Source organism: Erythrolamprus reginae, chromosome Z, assembly GCF_031021105.1.
Source record: "Erythrolamprus reginae isolate rEryReg1 chromosome Z, rEryReg1.hap1, whole genome shotgun sequence".
NCBI lineage: Eukaryota > Metazoa > Chordata > Lepidosauria > Squamata > Dipsadidae > Erythrolamprus > Erythrolamprus reginae.
In genome coordinates, this window is record NC_091963.1 from 4,272,970 (window position 1) to 4,286,066 (window position 13,097).

At 45.1% G+C, this 13,097-nt stretch overlaps 1 protein-coding gene across 2 annotated transcripts in view; it reads right to left on the reverse strand.

The window, feature by feature from the left end:
* The window catches only part of ZBTB47 (zinc finger and BTB domain containing 47), a 30,941-nt gene that overhangs the window by 8,503 nt on the left and 9,341 nt on the right, over positions 1-13,097 (reverse strand). For both annotated transcript variants that reach the window (XM_070729574.1, XM_070729575.1), the window contains exons 2-3: positions 6,986-8,425; positions 2,012-2,159 (exon numbers count right to left, since the gene is read on the reverse strand). In XM_070729574.1, the coding sequence (XP_070585675.1) occupies positions 2,012-2,159; positions 6,986-8,425 (1,588 nt within the window). The remainder of the gene's footprint in view (positions 1-2,011; positions 2,160-6,985; positions 8,426-13,097) is intronic.

Below are 13,097 nucleotides of genomic sequence, written 5' to 3' on the forward strand. Positions count from 1 at the left end.
GTTATGCTTCAGAATTCGGTCAGTCGGAAGTCGGAAGTCCCACAGTAGTTTTTTATTATTATTATTATTATTATTATTATTATTATTATTATTATTATTGTTGTTGTTGTTGTTGTTGTTGTTTTTATTTTTATTATTTTGTTATTTTTATTTTTATTTTTATTATTTTTATTATTATTATATTTGATGGAGAAAAGGTATATTTTAAGAGGTTTATGAATACATATATTAAATGTTTCTACAGACCTTTTGTGGAAAAAAAAGACATAATAGCCTCCAATGAACGACTGCAAAGAAAAAAGAAAAAAAATGTATGTTTGATATTAAGGTTGATTTTGTGTTGGAAACTATGCATCATGTTTTTATTCTATGTTGGAGAAGATAAAAATTTTATGGTGGAAAAAAAATTAGCAATCGGTTCTCTGCCCGCTTGCTGTGTGGGTATGGCTATGGTGGGTGTGGCCTATCTGGCCTTCTGCAACATGGCGGGAGGGCATTTTCGTCTACCTCAGGCTCCGGAGGCTTTTCTCGATCCTCCAGGAGGGCGAAAACAGTCTCCCCCGGGCTCTGGAAATGGGCGGGAGGCCTGTTTTTTGCTCTCCCAGAGCTTCCGCCCACTTACCTGGCATCCAAAACGGGCTGCGCGGAAACTCCTAGGACGGGCAGGGTGGGACCAGCCAGTCCTTGCAACTACTGGTTCTGCAAACCGGATGCAAAATTGGCATCCATTTCCCCCAAACCGGCTGAATCCCATCCCTGGATAAGACCAACTGCTAACTCAGTTTGGGAAAGTGCACCACACAGAACAACAGAGTTGGGCGGGGCCTTGAAGGTCTTCTAGTCCAACCCCCTACTTGAGCAGAAGCCCTTATACCAGTTCAAACGAATGGCTGTCTCATCTCTTCTTCAAACATTCCAGGGACGAACGGGTTACAATTTCTGAAGGGAAGCCATCTTCTGATTGAAAAAACAAAGTCTTCATTTCCACGTGGATAATATTCCGGAGTCTGAAAGGGAAACAACCTAGCAACACAGCACAACTACGTTTTTGTGGGAATTTTACGTTCCCTAATCAGGTAGCCCATCTCAATAATGCAGGGTGGGAATTGGAGTTTGTGTTTTCCTGGTAGAATATTTGTAGCCCAGGGTTGAAATGAGGAGGAGGAAGAGGAGGAAGACTGGGGTCCTTGGTGATTTCCAAGATTGGTTGTTTCTTCTTATAGTTTCATGACCCAACTAGGGAACCTCACTGATGCTAGAAGGACTGGGATTTGGGAAGAAGGAGGAGGAAGAGGAGAAGGAAAAGGAGAAAGAAGGAGGAGGAGGAAGATAAGGAGGAGGAGAAGGAGGAAGAGGAATAGGAGAATGAGAAAGGAAGAGGAGGAAGATGAAGGGGGGAAGAGAAATAGGAGAAAGAAGAGAAGGGGAGGATGAGAAAAATGAGGAAGAAGTAGGAGGAAAAGGAGGAAGACGAGAAAGAAGGAGGGGAGGAGGAAGAGAAGGAGAAAAAAGAGGGAGGAAGAGGAGGAGGAGAAAGGAGGAGGAGGAAGAGGAGGGAAGAGGAAGAGAAGGAGAAAGAAGGAGAAGGAGGAAGAAGAGAAGGAGAAAGAAGGAGGAGGAGGAGAGGGAGGAGGAAGAGAAGCCACCACTCGTTAAGTTGAGGACTACCTGTATGGATTGCAATTGATAGGATGTGGAATCAGACATCTTCTAGCTCAGGAGTGGTGAACAATGGCCCTTTTATTACTTGTGGGCTTCAACTCCCAGAATTCCTCATCTATTAAACAATTTGACCAGGAACTCTGCCAACACGGACTAAAAGCCTGACCTTGTTTTGTAGAAATTATTTTTAAATATACTGTATATGTGTTTTGTTTGAATTTTCTGCCTGTGGGTGCTTCTTTGTTCCCATCCGATTAGGCCCAAAGCAGAACAGGTTCCACAGCCCTGTTCTAGAAGGTCCTTAGGTTTCAGTTCCTGCCCTTCTCCATGCGTTCCCCACCCTACTCACCAACCATGTGTTTCCGCACGTGTGCCATGGTGTAAAACCTCTTCTCGCAGATCTCGCAGGGGAATTTCTTCTCGGCGTAACTGTGGACGATTTTGTTGTGCTCGTGGAGCGACCAGAGCTTCTTAAAAACCTTCCCACAAGTCATGCACTGCAAGGAAGAAGATACACGAAGGTCACCTCTTGAGACTTCCAGTTTCAATGTAAGAATAACATTAAATCTCTTTCAAGCTTATTAAGGAGTGTGCAAAGTCATCTCTGAGTTTTCAAAGATACACATACACAGACAACGCGTGCAGTTCTAGCAGATACCCAGGCGATAGCCCAGAGATACAAGTAATTGTTCAGTAATACATTAAGTGTATAAAATATTTATTTATTTATTTATTTATTGGATTTGTATGCTGCCCCTCTCCGCAGACTCGGGGCGGCTAATAACAACAATAAAACTGTATATAACAAAATCCAATACTAAAAACAGTTAAAAACCCATTTTATAAAAACCAGTCATACATACAGACATACCATGCATAAAATTGTAAAGACCTAGGGGGAAAGTGTATCTCAGTTCCCCCATGCCTGGCGGCAGAGGTGGGTTTTAAGCAGCTTTCGAAAGGCAAGGAGGGTGGGGGCAACTCTGTGGGACCTGACTGGTTGCTGGGATTCATGCAGCAGAAGGCGGTCCCTGAGGTAATCTGGTCCGGTGCCATGAAGGGCTTTATAGGTCATAACCAACACTTTGAATTGTGACCAGAAACTGATCGGCAACCAATGCAGACTGCGGAGTGTTGGTGTAACATGGGCATATTTGGGAAAGCCCATGATTGCTCTTGCAGCTGCATTCTGCACGATCTGAAGTTTCTGAACACTCTTCAAAGGCAGCCCCATGTAGAGAGCGTTACAGTAGTCGAGCCTCGAGGTGATGAGGGCATGAGTGACTGTGAGTAGTGACTCCCGGTCCAAATAGGATCGCAACTGGTGCACCAGGCGAACCTGGGCGAACGCCTCCCTCGCCACAGCTGAAAGGTGTTTCTCTAATGTGAGCTGTGGATCGAGGAGGACGCCCAAGTTGTGAACCCTCTCTGAGGGGGTCAATGATTCTCCCCCCAGGGTAATGGACGGACAGATGGAATTGTCCTTGGGAGGTAAGACCCACAGCCACTCCGTCTTGTCTGGGTTGAGTTTGAGTTTGTTGACACCCATCCAGGCCCCAACAGCCTCCAGGCACTGGCACATCACTTCCACTGCTTCAGTATTATTTATTATTGGCAAATATTATTTACTTTGGCAAATATCTTACTGTAGAACAGTCCCAGTCTTACACAATACAGTAGTACCTCTAGATACGAGCTGCTCCACATGCGGGTATTCCAAGTTACGAGCCAAGGCGCGAGCAAAATTTTTGTTCGACACCCGAGCTCAAATTTGGGATATGAGTCGAGCGTCCACTAGATGGCGCAAGAATTCCATGCTTCCAGTTATCTCGGCCCGGAAAAACAAAGTCTAAAGGCATTCGTTCGAGATGCGAATTGATCGACATACGAGCTCTGGTCTGGCACGAATTAAACCCGTATGTCGAGGTACCACTGTACTGTAAGTTTTACTTGTTCAGCTTACAAATATATAAACCAGCGTTTAACACATAGTTTCGACTACAGCAGTCAAAATAGAAATAGCAGAGAGAGAGAATCACACCTCTGGCTCCCTCTTGTGGCCGTCCGTAACACTAACTCTTAAAACAATAGTGTTTCAATACATTTAAGCATAAGTTTGTTTTATACACTGCTCAAAAAAATAAAGGGAACACTCAAATGACACATCCTAGATCTGAATGAATGAAATGTTCTCATAGAATACAGTGGTACCTCGGTACTCGACCACAATTCGTTCCAGAAGTGTGGTCGAGAACCGATTTGGTTGAGTACCGAATTTATTTATCCCATAGGAAATAATGGAAATGGATTTAATTGATTCCCAGCCCCTGTTAACTCGCTGGGAACCAATTAAATCTAGTTTCTTTATTTCCAATGGGATAAATAAATTCGCTACTCCAAGCTGCAGGAAGGGTGGGGGCTGCTGCAATCTTGGCAGCTTCTGGGGGCTCCTTTCCTCATTGCTTCCTTTTATTACCTGTAAGCAGCTTCAAAAACTTTCTCCTTCCCTGTGGATGCAACAGCGGCGATTTCCCTTCCAGTAGCAACAGCGCCGGGAACTCACGTGATGAAGAGAAGCCGCCGGAGCCATCTCAGCAGTTGCTGCCGCTCCAGCAGCTTCCCTTCATCACGTGACGTTCCCGGCGCTGTTGCTACTGGAAGGGAAGCCGCCGCTGTTGCAGCCACAGGGAAGGAGAAAGTTTTTGAAGCTGCTTACAGGTAATAAGAGGAAACAATGAGGAAAGGAGCCCCCAGAAGCTGCCAAGATTGCAGCAGCCCCCACCCTTCCTGCAGCTTGGAGCTCTTAGAGAGCTCCTCAGCCCCCTGAAGCTGCCGGGATTACATTTCGGATAATGAACAAAATTTTCTCTGGCTGTTCGGTATCTGAATTTTTGTTCAGATACCGAAGCAAATTTTTGCCGAAAATTTTGTTCGTTATCCGAAATGTACGAGAAAGGAAGCGTTCGAGTACCGAGGTACCACTGTACAAAGTTGAATGTGCTGGACACAAAACGAAATTGTCAATCAATGTTGCTTCCTAAGTGGACAGTTTGATTTCACAGAAGTTTGATTTACTTGGGAGTTATATTCTGTTAAGTTCCATTTATTTTTTTGAGCAGTATATACAGTGGTACCTCGGTTCTTGAACGCTTTGGTTCTCGTACATTTCGGATACCGAACAAAATTTTTGGCAAAAATTTGCTTCGGTATCTGAACAAAAATTCAGATACCGAACAGCCACAGAAAAATTTGTTTGTTATCCAAAATGTTACCGCCCGCTTAATAGCCTCCCAGTCTCTATAGTCTAACCTCTCCAAGCTGCAGGAAGGGTGGGGGCGGCTGCAATACCGGCAGCTTCGGGGGGCTCCTTTCCTCAGTGCTTCGTCTTGTGCACCAACTTTCTCCTTCCCGGCGGCAGCGGTAGTTACTGAAGTCATATTTTTTACAGTCAAGTTTGGAGCGGTTAATATTAAGTTTAAATCTGTTGTGTGCTCTTGTGTTGTTGTGGTTGAAGCTGAAGTAGTCGTTAACGGGGAGGACGTTGCAGCATATGATCTTGTGGGCAATACTTAGATCTTGTTAAAGGCGTCTTAGTTCTAAACTTTCTAGGCCCAGGATTGAAAGTCTAGTCTCGTAGGGGATTCTGTTTCGAGTGGAGGAGTGAGGGGCTCTTCTGGTGAAGTATCTTTGGACATTTTCAAGGGTGTTAATGTCTGAGATGCGATATGGGTTCCGAACAGATGAGCTGTATTCGAGGATGGGTCTGGCAAAAGTTTTGTAAGCTCTGGTAAGCAGTGTGAGATTTCCAGAGCAGAAGCTACGTAGGATTAGGTTTATTACCGATCCAGAATCAATTTCATAAAAATTCTTCCCGTTTTCCCCTTGCAATTTTGCTTTCAACCACTTGCTGGCGCTGCAGGCTTACAAACACACAGAGACACACAACAAAACACCAAATAGACACACACACACACACACACACACACACAAAAAGCAGAGACACAAACAAACAATACAAAAGCATCCCTCTCCAGTGAATTCAGTCTGAAATGGAAGATTACATAATTTGGATCGCAACTCTGAATTGTACACCTTCTGACTCACAACCCACATGGATTTTATTTGCCCTCAACTGGATATTTACTCAGAGAAGCCACAGCTAAACTTGATCCCAGATCCTTCATATCAGGGGTCCCCAACATTGGCAACATTTAAGACTTGTGGACTTCATCTCCCAGAATTCTCCAGCCAGGACAGGTGGAGCATTGCATAGTTGGCTGAGGAATTCTGGGAGTTGAAGTCCACTGGTCTTAAATGCTGCCAAGGCTTAATATTTTAATACAGTTTGGTCCCCCCCCCCCTAATTTATTCACAGAAACATCTAGTTTGCCTTTATACTATTTTCTGTATTTTATCTTACAGTGGATATATGTTTATCCCAGGCATGTTTAAATTCAGTTCCTGTGGATTTATCTACCACGTCTGCTGGAAGTTTGTTCCAAGGATCTACTACTCTTTCAGTAAAATAATATTTTCTCATGTTGCTTTTGATCTTTCCCCCAACTAACTTCAGATTGTGTCCCCTTGTTCTTGTGTTCACATTCCTATTAAAAATACTTCCCTCCTGGACCTTATTTAACCCTTTCACATATTTAAATGTTTCGATCATGTCCCCCCTTTTCCTTCTGTCCTCCAGACTATACAGATTGAGTTCATGAAGTCTTTCCTGATACGTTTTATGCTTAAGACCTTCCACCATTCTTGTAGCCCGTCTTTGGACCCGTTCAATTTTGTCAATATCTTTTTGTAGGTGAGGTCTCCAGAACTGAACACAGTATTATTCCAAATGTGGTCTCACCAGCACTCTATATAGCGGGATCATAATCTCCCTCTTCCTGCTTGTTATTCCTCCAGCTATGCAGCCAAGCATCCTACTTGCTTTCCCTACCGCCTGACTGCACTGTTCACCCATTTTGAGACTGTCAGAAATCGCTACCCCTAAATCCTTCTCTTCTGAAGTATTTGCTAACACAGAACTGCCAATACAATACTCAGATTGAGGATTCCTTTTCCCCAAGTGCATTATTTTACATTTGGAAACATTAAACTGCAGTTTCCATTGCTTTGACCATTTATCTAGTAAAGCTAAATCATTCCGCGATAATTCCCTGATAATTTCCTGTATCGCCAATTTCCCTGATTTCTGTTTTTCCAGGTTTGCTGGACACCCTGCCCTCCTCCTCAGAGTTCCCACCCTAAGGCCTCGAGGATGTCCCGTGGAGGGAGAAAGGAAGGGCTGCGGTAGGCGCTCAGAAGTCCTCACCTGAATGTTCTTCTCGCACTCCGTCTGGTGGTGCAAGACCAGCTCGCTCTCCAGCAGGAACCTCTTGCCACACTTCTCGCAAATCTGCATGCGCGTGTGCGTGACGTTCATGTGCTTCTCCAGGTACCAGCGGTTGTTGAACACTCGTGGACACTTCTTACACGGATAATGTTGCTTCTCCTCCAACTTGACCTTCTGGCCAGGTGGATCCTGGTCTTTCTTCTGCTTCTTGGCTTTCTGATCACCCTCAGCAACTTTGCCTTTATCTTCTCCCTCCTCCTCCTCTCCTTCTCTGATGGTGGCAGCTTCACCCGCCTTGGGGGACGTGGATGAATTGGTGACCTTGGCAAGTGACCTAGCCCTCTGAGGTGCTCTGGTCTTCTCCTCTCTTATCTCGGCTACGTTACCGTCATTGTCCCCTCTGCCTTCCTCCTCTTCTTCCTCCTCCTCCTCTTCTTCCTCCTCCTCCTCTTCTTCTTCCTCTTCCGAGGTGTCTTCCTCTTCCAGGTCTTCTTCCTCTTCCGAGCGCTCCTCTTCATCACCCACATCGGCATTATCGTCTTGCTTACCGCCGTTTTCTTGTTCTCGATCTACTGCCGCAGAACGGCGCTCTCCTTCCGGCGATCCAACTTCGGAAGCCAATTGGTTGGCTGTGGAAGGCTGCCCCTCTACCCCTTTAGAGACGTTAAGGGTCTGGTTGTTAAGGTTGACCTCCACAATGATCTGCTCGCCATGGCTGTAGGCGCCTCGGGGAGCCTCGGACGTGCCTCCTTCCATCTTGCAGACGGGTGAACCGCCGTGTGTCTCTTCCTTGTAGGACGTCTTGTTGGCCACCGTAGGCTGGTTCTGGCTGCCATCCTCCACCCGCACAGAAAACGGGACATTCCCTTCTCGGGTGAAGATCTTAGGACGTGCGGGGTCCATTTCTTGCTTGATGTCACAGAAGAACTGAGGCGTTGCGGCAGCTTTGCTACAGTTGTCCGAAGTCAACGCCATATTGTTGGTCATGGCCAAGCCGAGAGCTCGCGTGGCAAGGAGTTCCTGGCAGGAGGAAGCGATGTCGGTCATCTGCAAGACCGAGGCTGCACTCAGGACATCCCGAACGGTGTCGCCGTTGACCAAGAGCTTGGAGGTGTAGATGAAGTTCAAAATCTGTTGAAGGCCAACGGAGGTCAAAGCCTCCAGAGAAATCTCCACCCTCTGCAGCTGCTTGTTCTGGGTGAAGAGGGATTGGAAGAACTGGCTGGAGGCTGCCAGGACCCCCTTGTGGGCCCGGAAGACGGACTTTTGCTGCACCAGGACGACGTCCACGTCACACAGGTCGGGCTGGGAGAGGCGCTGCTCGTTCAGCCTGTCCATCAAACACGCGAAGTGGAAGGCGGCATCTTCTACCAGCGAGTATTCGGGATCAGGGTGGTCAGCTGTCTTTTCAACTATCAGCTGCAGGGAGAGAGAGAAGGGAAGGGAGAGGAGTAAGATGGATGGATGGATGGAAAGGAAGAAAGGAAGGAGGGAAGGATGATGGAAAGGAAGAAGGAAATAAGGGAGGGAGGGAGCGAGGGATGATGGAAAGGAAAAAGGAAGTAAGGAAGGGGAGGGAGGGGGGGATGGCAGAAGGGAGGGAGGGAAGGAGAGAAAGAGGAATGGGAGAGAGAGAAGAAAGATGGATGATGGGAGGGTAGGAAGGAGGGATGATGGGAAGGAAGAAGGAAATAAGGGAGGGAGAGAGGGAGGGATGATGGAAAGGAAAAAGGAAGGAAGGGGAGGGAGGGATGATGGAAGAAGGGAGGGAGGGAAGAAGAGAAAGAGGAATGGGAGAGAGAGAAGAAAGATGGATGATGGGAGGGTAGGAAGGAGGGATGTTGGGAAGGAAGAAGGAAATAAGGGAGGGAGGGAGGGAGGGATGATGGAAAGGAAAAAGGAAGGAAGGAAGGGGAGGGAGGGATGATGGAAGAAGGGAGGGAGGGAAGAAGAGAAAGGGGAATGGGAGAGAGAGAAGAAAGATGGATGGATGGGAGGGGAGGAAGGATGATGGAAAGGAAGAAGGGAGGGAGGGAAGGAGAGAAAGAGGAATGAGAAAGAAAGAAGATGGATGGATGTAAGGAAGGAGGGAGGGATAATGGAAAGAAGGAAAGGAGGGTGAGAGGAATGATGGAAGGAAGGAGGGAGAGAAGGAAGGAAGGAAAAAGGATGGGTATAAAGAATAAAAGATGTGTGGAAGGGAAGGAAAAGAGGGAAGAAAAAAATGAAAGAAGATGGGAGGGAGGGAAGGAGAGAAAGAGGAATGAGAGGGAGAGAAATAAGATGGATGGATGGAAGGAAGGGAAGTAGGGAGAGATTATGGAAAGAAGGAAATGCGGAGGGAGGAAAGATGGAAGGAAGGAAATAAGGAAGGAAAAAGAGAGGGGTTATAAAGAATAAATGATGTGGGGAAGGAAGAGGGAAGAAAAAGAATGAAAGAGGAGGGGAAGGAAGAGAGAAGGAAGATGGAAAAGGAAAGAAGGAAGGAAGAGGGGAGGGAGGGAGAATGGGAAAGAAGGAAAGAAAAGAAACAGAGGGAAAAAGAAAGATGGTTGGAAGGAGGAAAGGAATGGAAGGAGGGGAAGAGCAAGTCAAACCAGCATTGCAGACCATCATTCTCAACCCCCTTTAGAAACACACTGACCCCACCCAACATCAGATGCTGCTTCCTAACCAATGACCCATCTTGGAAACATAGCCATCTCCATCTGCAGGCAGTCCTCGACTTACCACCATTCGAACTTACGACGACACTGGAGAAAAAAGATGACTTCTCTTACGGCTGTCGCAGGAATCAACACGCTCAGGTGGTCGTAATTTGGGCCCCCATTTTGTACACCAGCCGAGCCACTTATTTCAGGTAGTTCTCGACTTACGACCCCAGCTGAGCTCCAAAGTCCTGTTGCTAAGCGAGACTGTTGTTAAATGGGTTTTGTCCCCATTTTACGACCATTCTTGCCTTACGGTTCTTTTAAGACCATAAATGGTTTTGGCCATTTACGACCAACAGTTCTTCTTGACTGTTGTCAAATGGGTTTTGGCCCCATTTTATGACCACCGTTGTTAAGTGTGTCGCTGCAGTTGTTAACTGAGTTATATGGTTGGCTTCCCCATGGAATTTGCTTATCAGAAGGTCGTAAAATGGGAATGCATAACTCCAGGATACCGCAACCATCATAAATACGGCACCAAAGGAGATCTTTTTGCATGTATTTACTTAATAATAAGAATTATTATTTATTATATATAATAAATTATTATTATTATTATTATTATTATTATTATTATTATTATTAAGTAAATACATGTCTTCGGAGAGGGGCGGCATACAAATCTAATAAACTATAGCTATGTACAAGTAAATAATAATTTTTTATTATTATTATTATTATTATTATTATTATTATTATTATTATTATTATCCCCGAGTCTTCGGAGAGGGGCAGCATACAAATCTAATAAATTAAATTAAATTATTATTATTATTAATTAAATTTTTTATGCCACCCTCCTTAGACTCAGGACGGCTTACAACATGTTAGCAAAAGCACTCTTTAACAGAGCCAGCCTATGGCCCCCACAATCCTCATTTGACCCACCTCGGAAGGATGGAAGGCTGAGTCAACCTTGAGCCGCTGATGAGATTTGAACCGCTGACCTGCAGATCTAGCAGTCAGCTTTAGTGGCCTGCAATACTGCACTCTACCCACTGCGCCACCTCGGCTCATAATAATAATAATAATAATAATAATGATGATGATGATGATGATAACAACAGAGTTGGAAGGGGACCTTGGAGGTCTTCTAGTCCAATCCTCTGCTTGGGCAGGAGACCTTACACTACTTCAGACAGATGGTTATCCAACATCTTCTTAAAAGCTTCCAATGTTGGAGCATTTTTAACTTCTGGCAATGACCAACTATTCTGTCAGGAAATTTCTCTTTAGTTCTAAGTTGCTTCTCTCCTTGTTTAGTTTCCACCCATTGCTTCTTGTTCTACCCTCAGGTGCTTTGGAAAATAGCTTGACTCTTTATTCTTTGTGGAAACCCCTTGAGATGTTGGAAGACTGCTATCATGTCTCCCCTGGTCCTTCTTTCATTAAACTCGCCATGCCCAGTTCCTGCAACAGTTCTTCATGTGTTTGTTCGGGTTTTGCCCCGTGTAATATTTTGAGTGTCTATGCGACGTTTCGGTTTCCATATTTACAACAGCACAAAGCTTAAAGCTTCAGCCTGATGATGGTGAATGTGATTTCACCGAAACGTCGCATAGACACTCAAAATATTACACGGGGCAAAACCCGAACTCAGAACAATCTACACACACACACACACACACACATATATATATATTTCTGATCTCTACAATTTCTTTCCAATTTCTCTTTTCACAGAGATTTATTCCCGGGTTTCAATTTTCTTTTTGCAAAGATTTGTTTCCCTCTCTATCCCCTTCCAATTTTCTGATTTGTTTTTGAAGCGGAGGTTTTCTGGGTTGGCTGGGGAAAAAAACCCAGGAAAACCTCAGGGCCTCGGATTGAACAAACAGAATTGTTAAATCTTTTTGGAATTTTTGGTGTGGAAGGAAACTGTTGAAAGACATGTGTTGCAAACATAAATGGCTGCCAACAAGCATTATGTAAGAAGGCCCATTAATTGCACAAGGGATGACAGCAGATGGCATAAAATATGTGTGGGAAAAACGAGTGCTAAAGATATAAAGATAAAGCTAATGGCAGAAAGTCCTCAGCTTACAACGGTTCATTTAGCGACTGTTCAAAGTTATGACAGCGCAGGAAAAAAATGACTTTTGATCGGGGTTTTTCACCTTACGGCCATTGCAACCTCACGTGATAAAAATGCAGACGCTTTGCAACCGGTTCATATTTATGACGGTTGTCCTGGGGGGGGGGGGGGTGTTGTCACATGATTCACTTTTGCGACCTTCCGACAAGGAAAGTCGATGGGGAAGCCAGATTCATTGAACGACTCTGTGATGAGCTTAAAAACTGCAGGGATTCAATGAAGAAACTGTGCGAGAAAGGTGGTAAATAAAGCAGAGCCAACAATGGTCTTGCTTAGCGACAGAAATTTGGGGAAGGAAGGAAGGAAGGAGAAAAGAATAATAATTGAGGAAATAAAGGAAAAAGTAGGGAGAGAAAAAGAATGAGAGGAGAGAGGGAGGGAGGGAAGAAGGGAGGGAGGAAGGAAGGAAGGAGAAAGTAAGATTGACAGAGAAAGGGAAAGAGAGGTAGGAGGGAAGGAAGGAAGGAGAAAGATTGATAGAGACAGGGAGACGAGAGGGAAAAAGGGGAGAGGAAGGAAGATTGACAGGGAGGGAGAGAAAAAGAATGAAAGACAGAGAGAAAGAGAGAGGGAAAGAGGGAGAAAGGAGAAAGATTGACAGAAGAAGGCAGGGCAGGAAGGAAGAAGAAAGAAAAAAAGTAACAGAGATAGAAAGGGGGAGAGGGAAAGAGGGAGGGAAGGAGAAAGATTGGTACAAGGAGGCAGGGAGAGAAGGAGAAAGAGGACAGAGACATGGAAAGATGGAGAGAGGGGGAGGAAGGAAGGAAGGAAGGAAGGAAGGAGACTAACCGAGGAAGGGAGAGAAGGAAGGAGAAAGAGTGACAGAGACAGGGAAGAGGGAGAGACGGGGGAGGAAGGAGGGAAGGAAGAAAAGAAGAAAAATTGACAGAAGGAGGGGGGGAGGAAGAAGAAAAATTGACAAAGAAAGAGAGAGAGGGATGGCCGGTGTAGGAAACCATGCCCTCATCTTGGAGCAGGTTTTCAACTTTAGACAAATACCAAAACTCCCACTGACCTCTTGCTATGCTATGCTAGGAATGTCAACTTGGCTGAAGCTTCACAGAAGGAAGATCTGAAATACAAAGTTTCTACAAAACTTTTTTTTTAATAATCTGCATAGAAAGCCACCAAAACAGCAGTGGTTGTGGAAAAAGGCAGAATCTTTCATTTCTTCATATTAGGTGGACCATGTGATCTCTTTGTCCCCCCCCCATTCCCTCTTTTTTCTTCCTTCCCTCTGTCCTTCTTTCCCTTCTTCCTTTTCTCTTCCTTCCTCTTCCTTCTT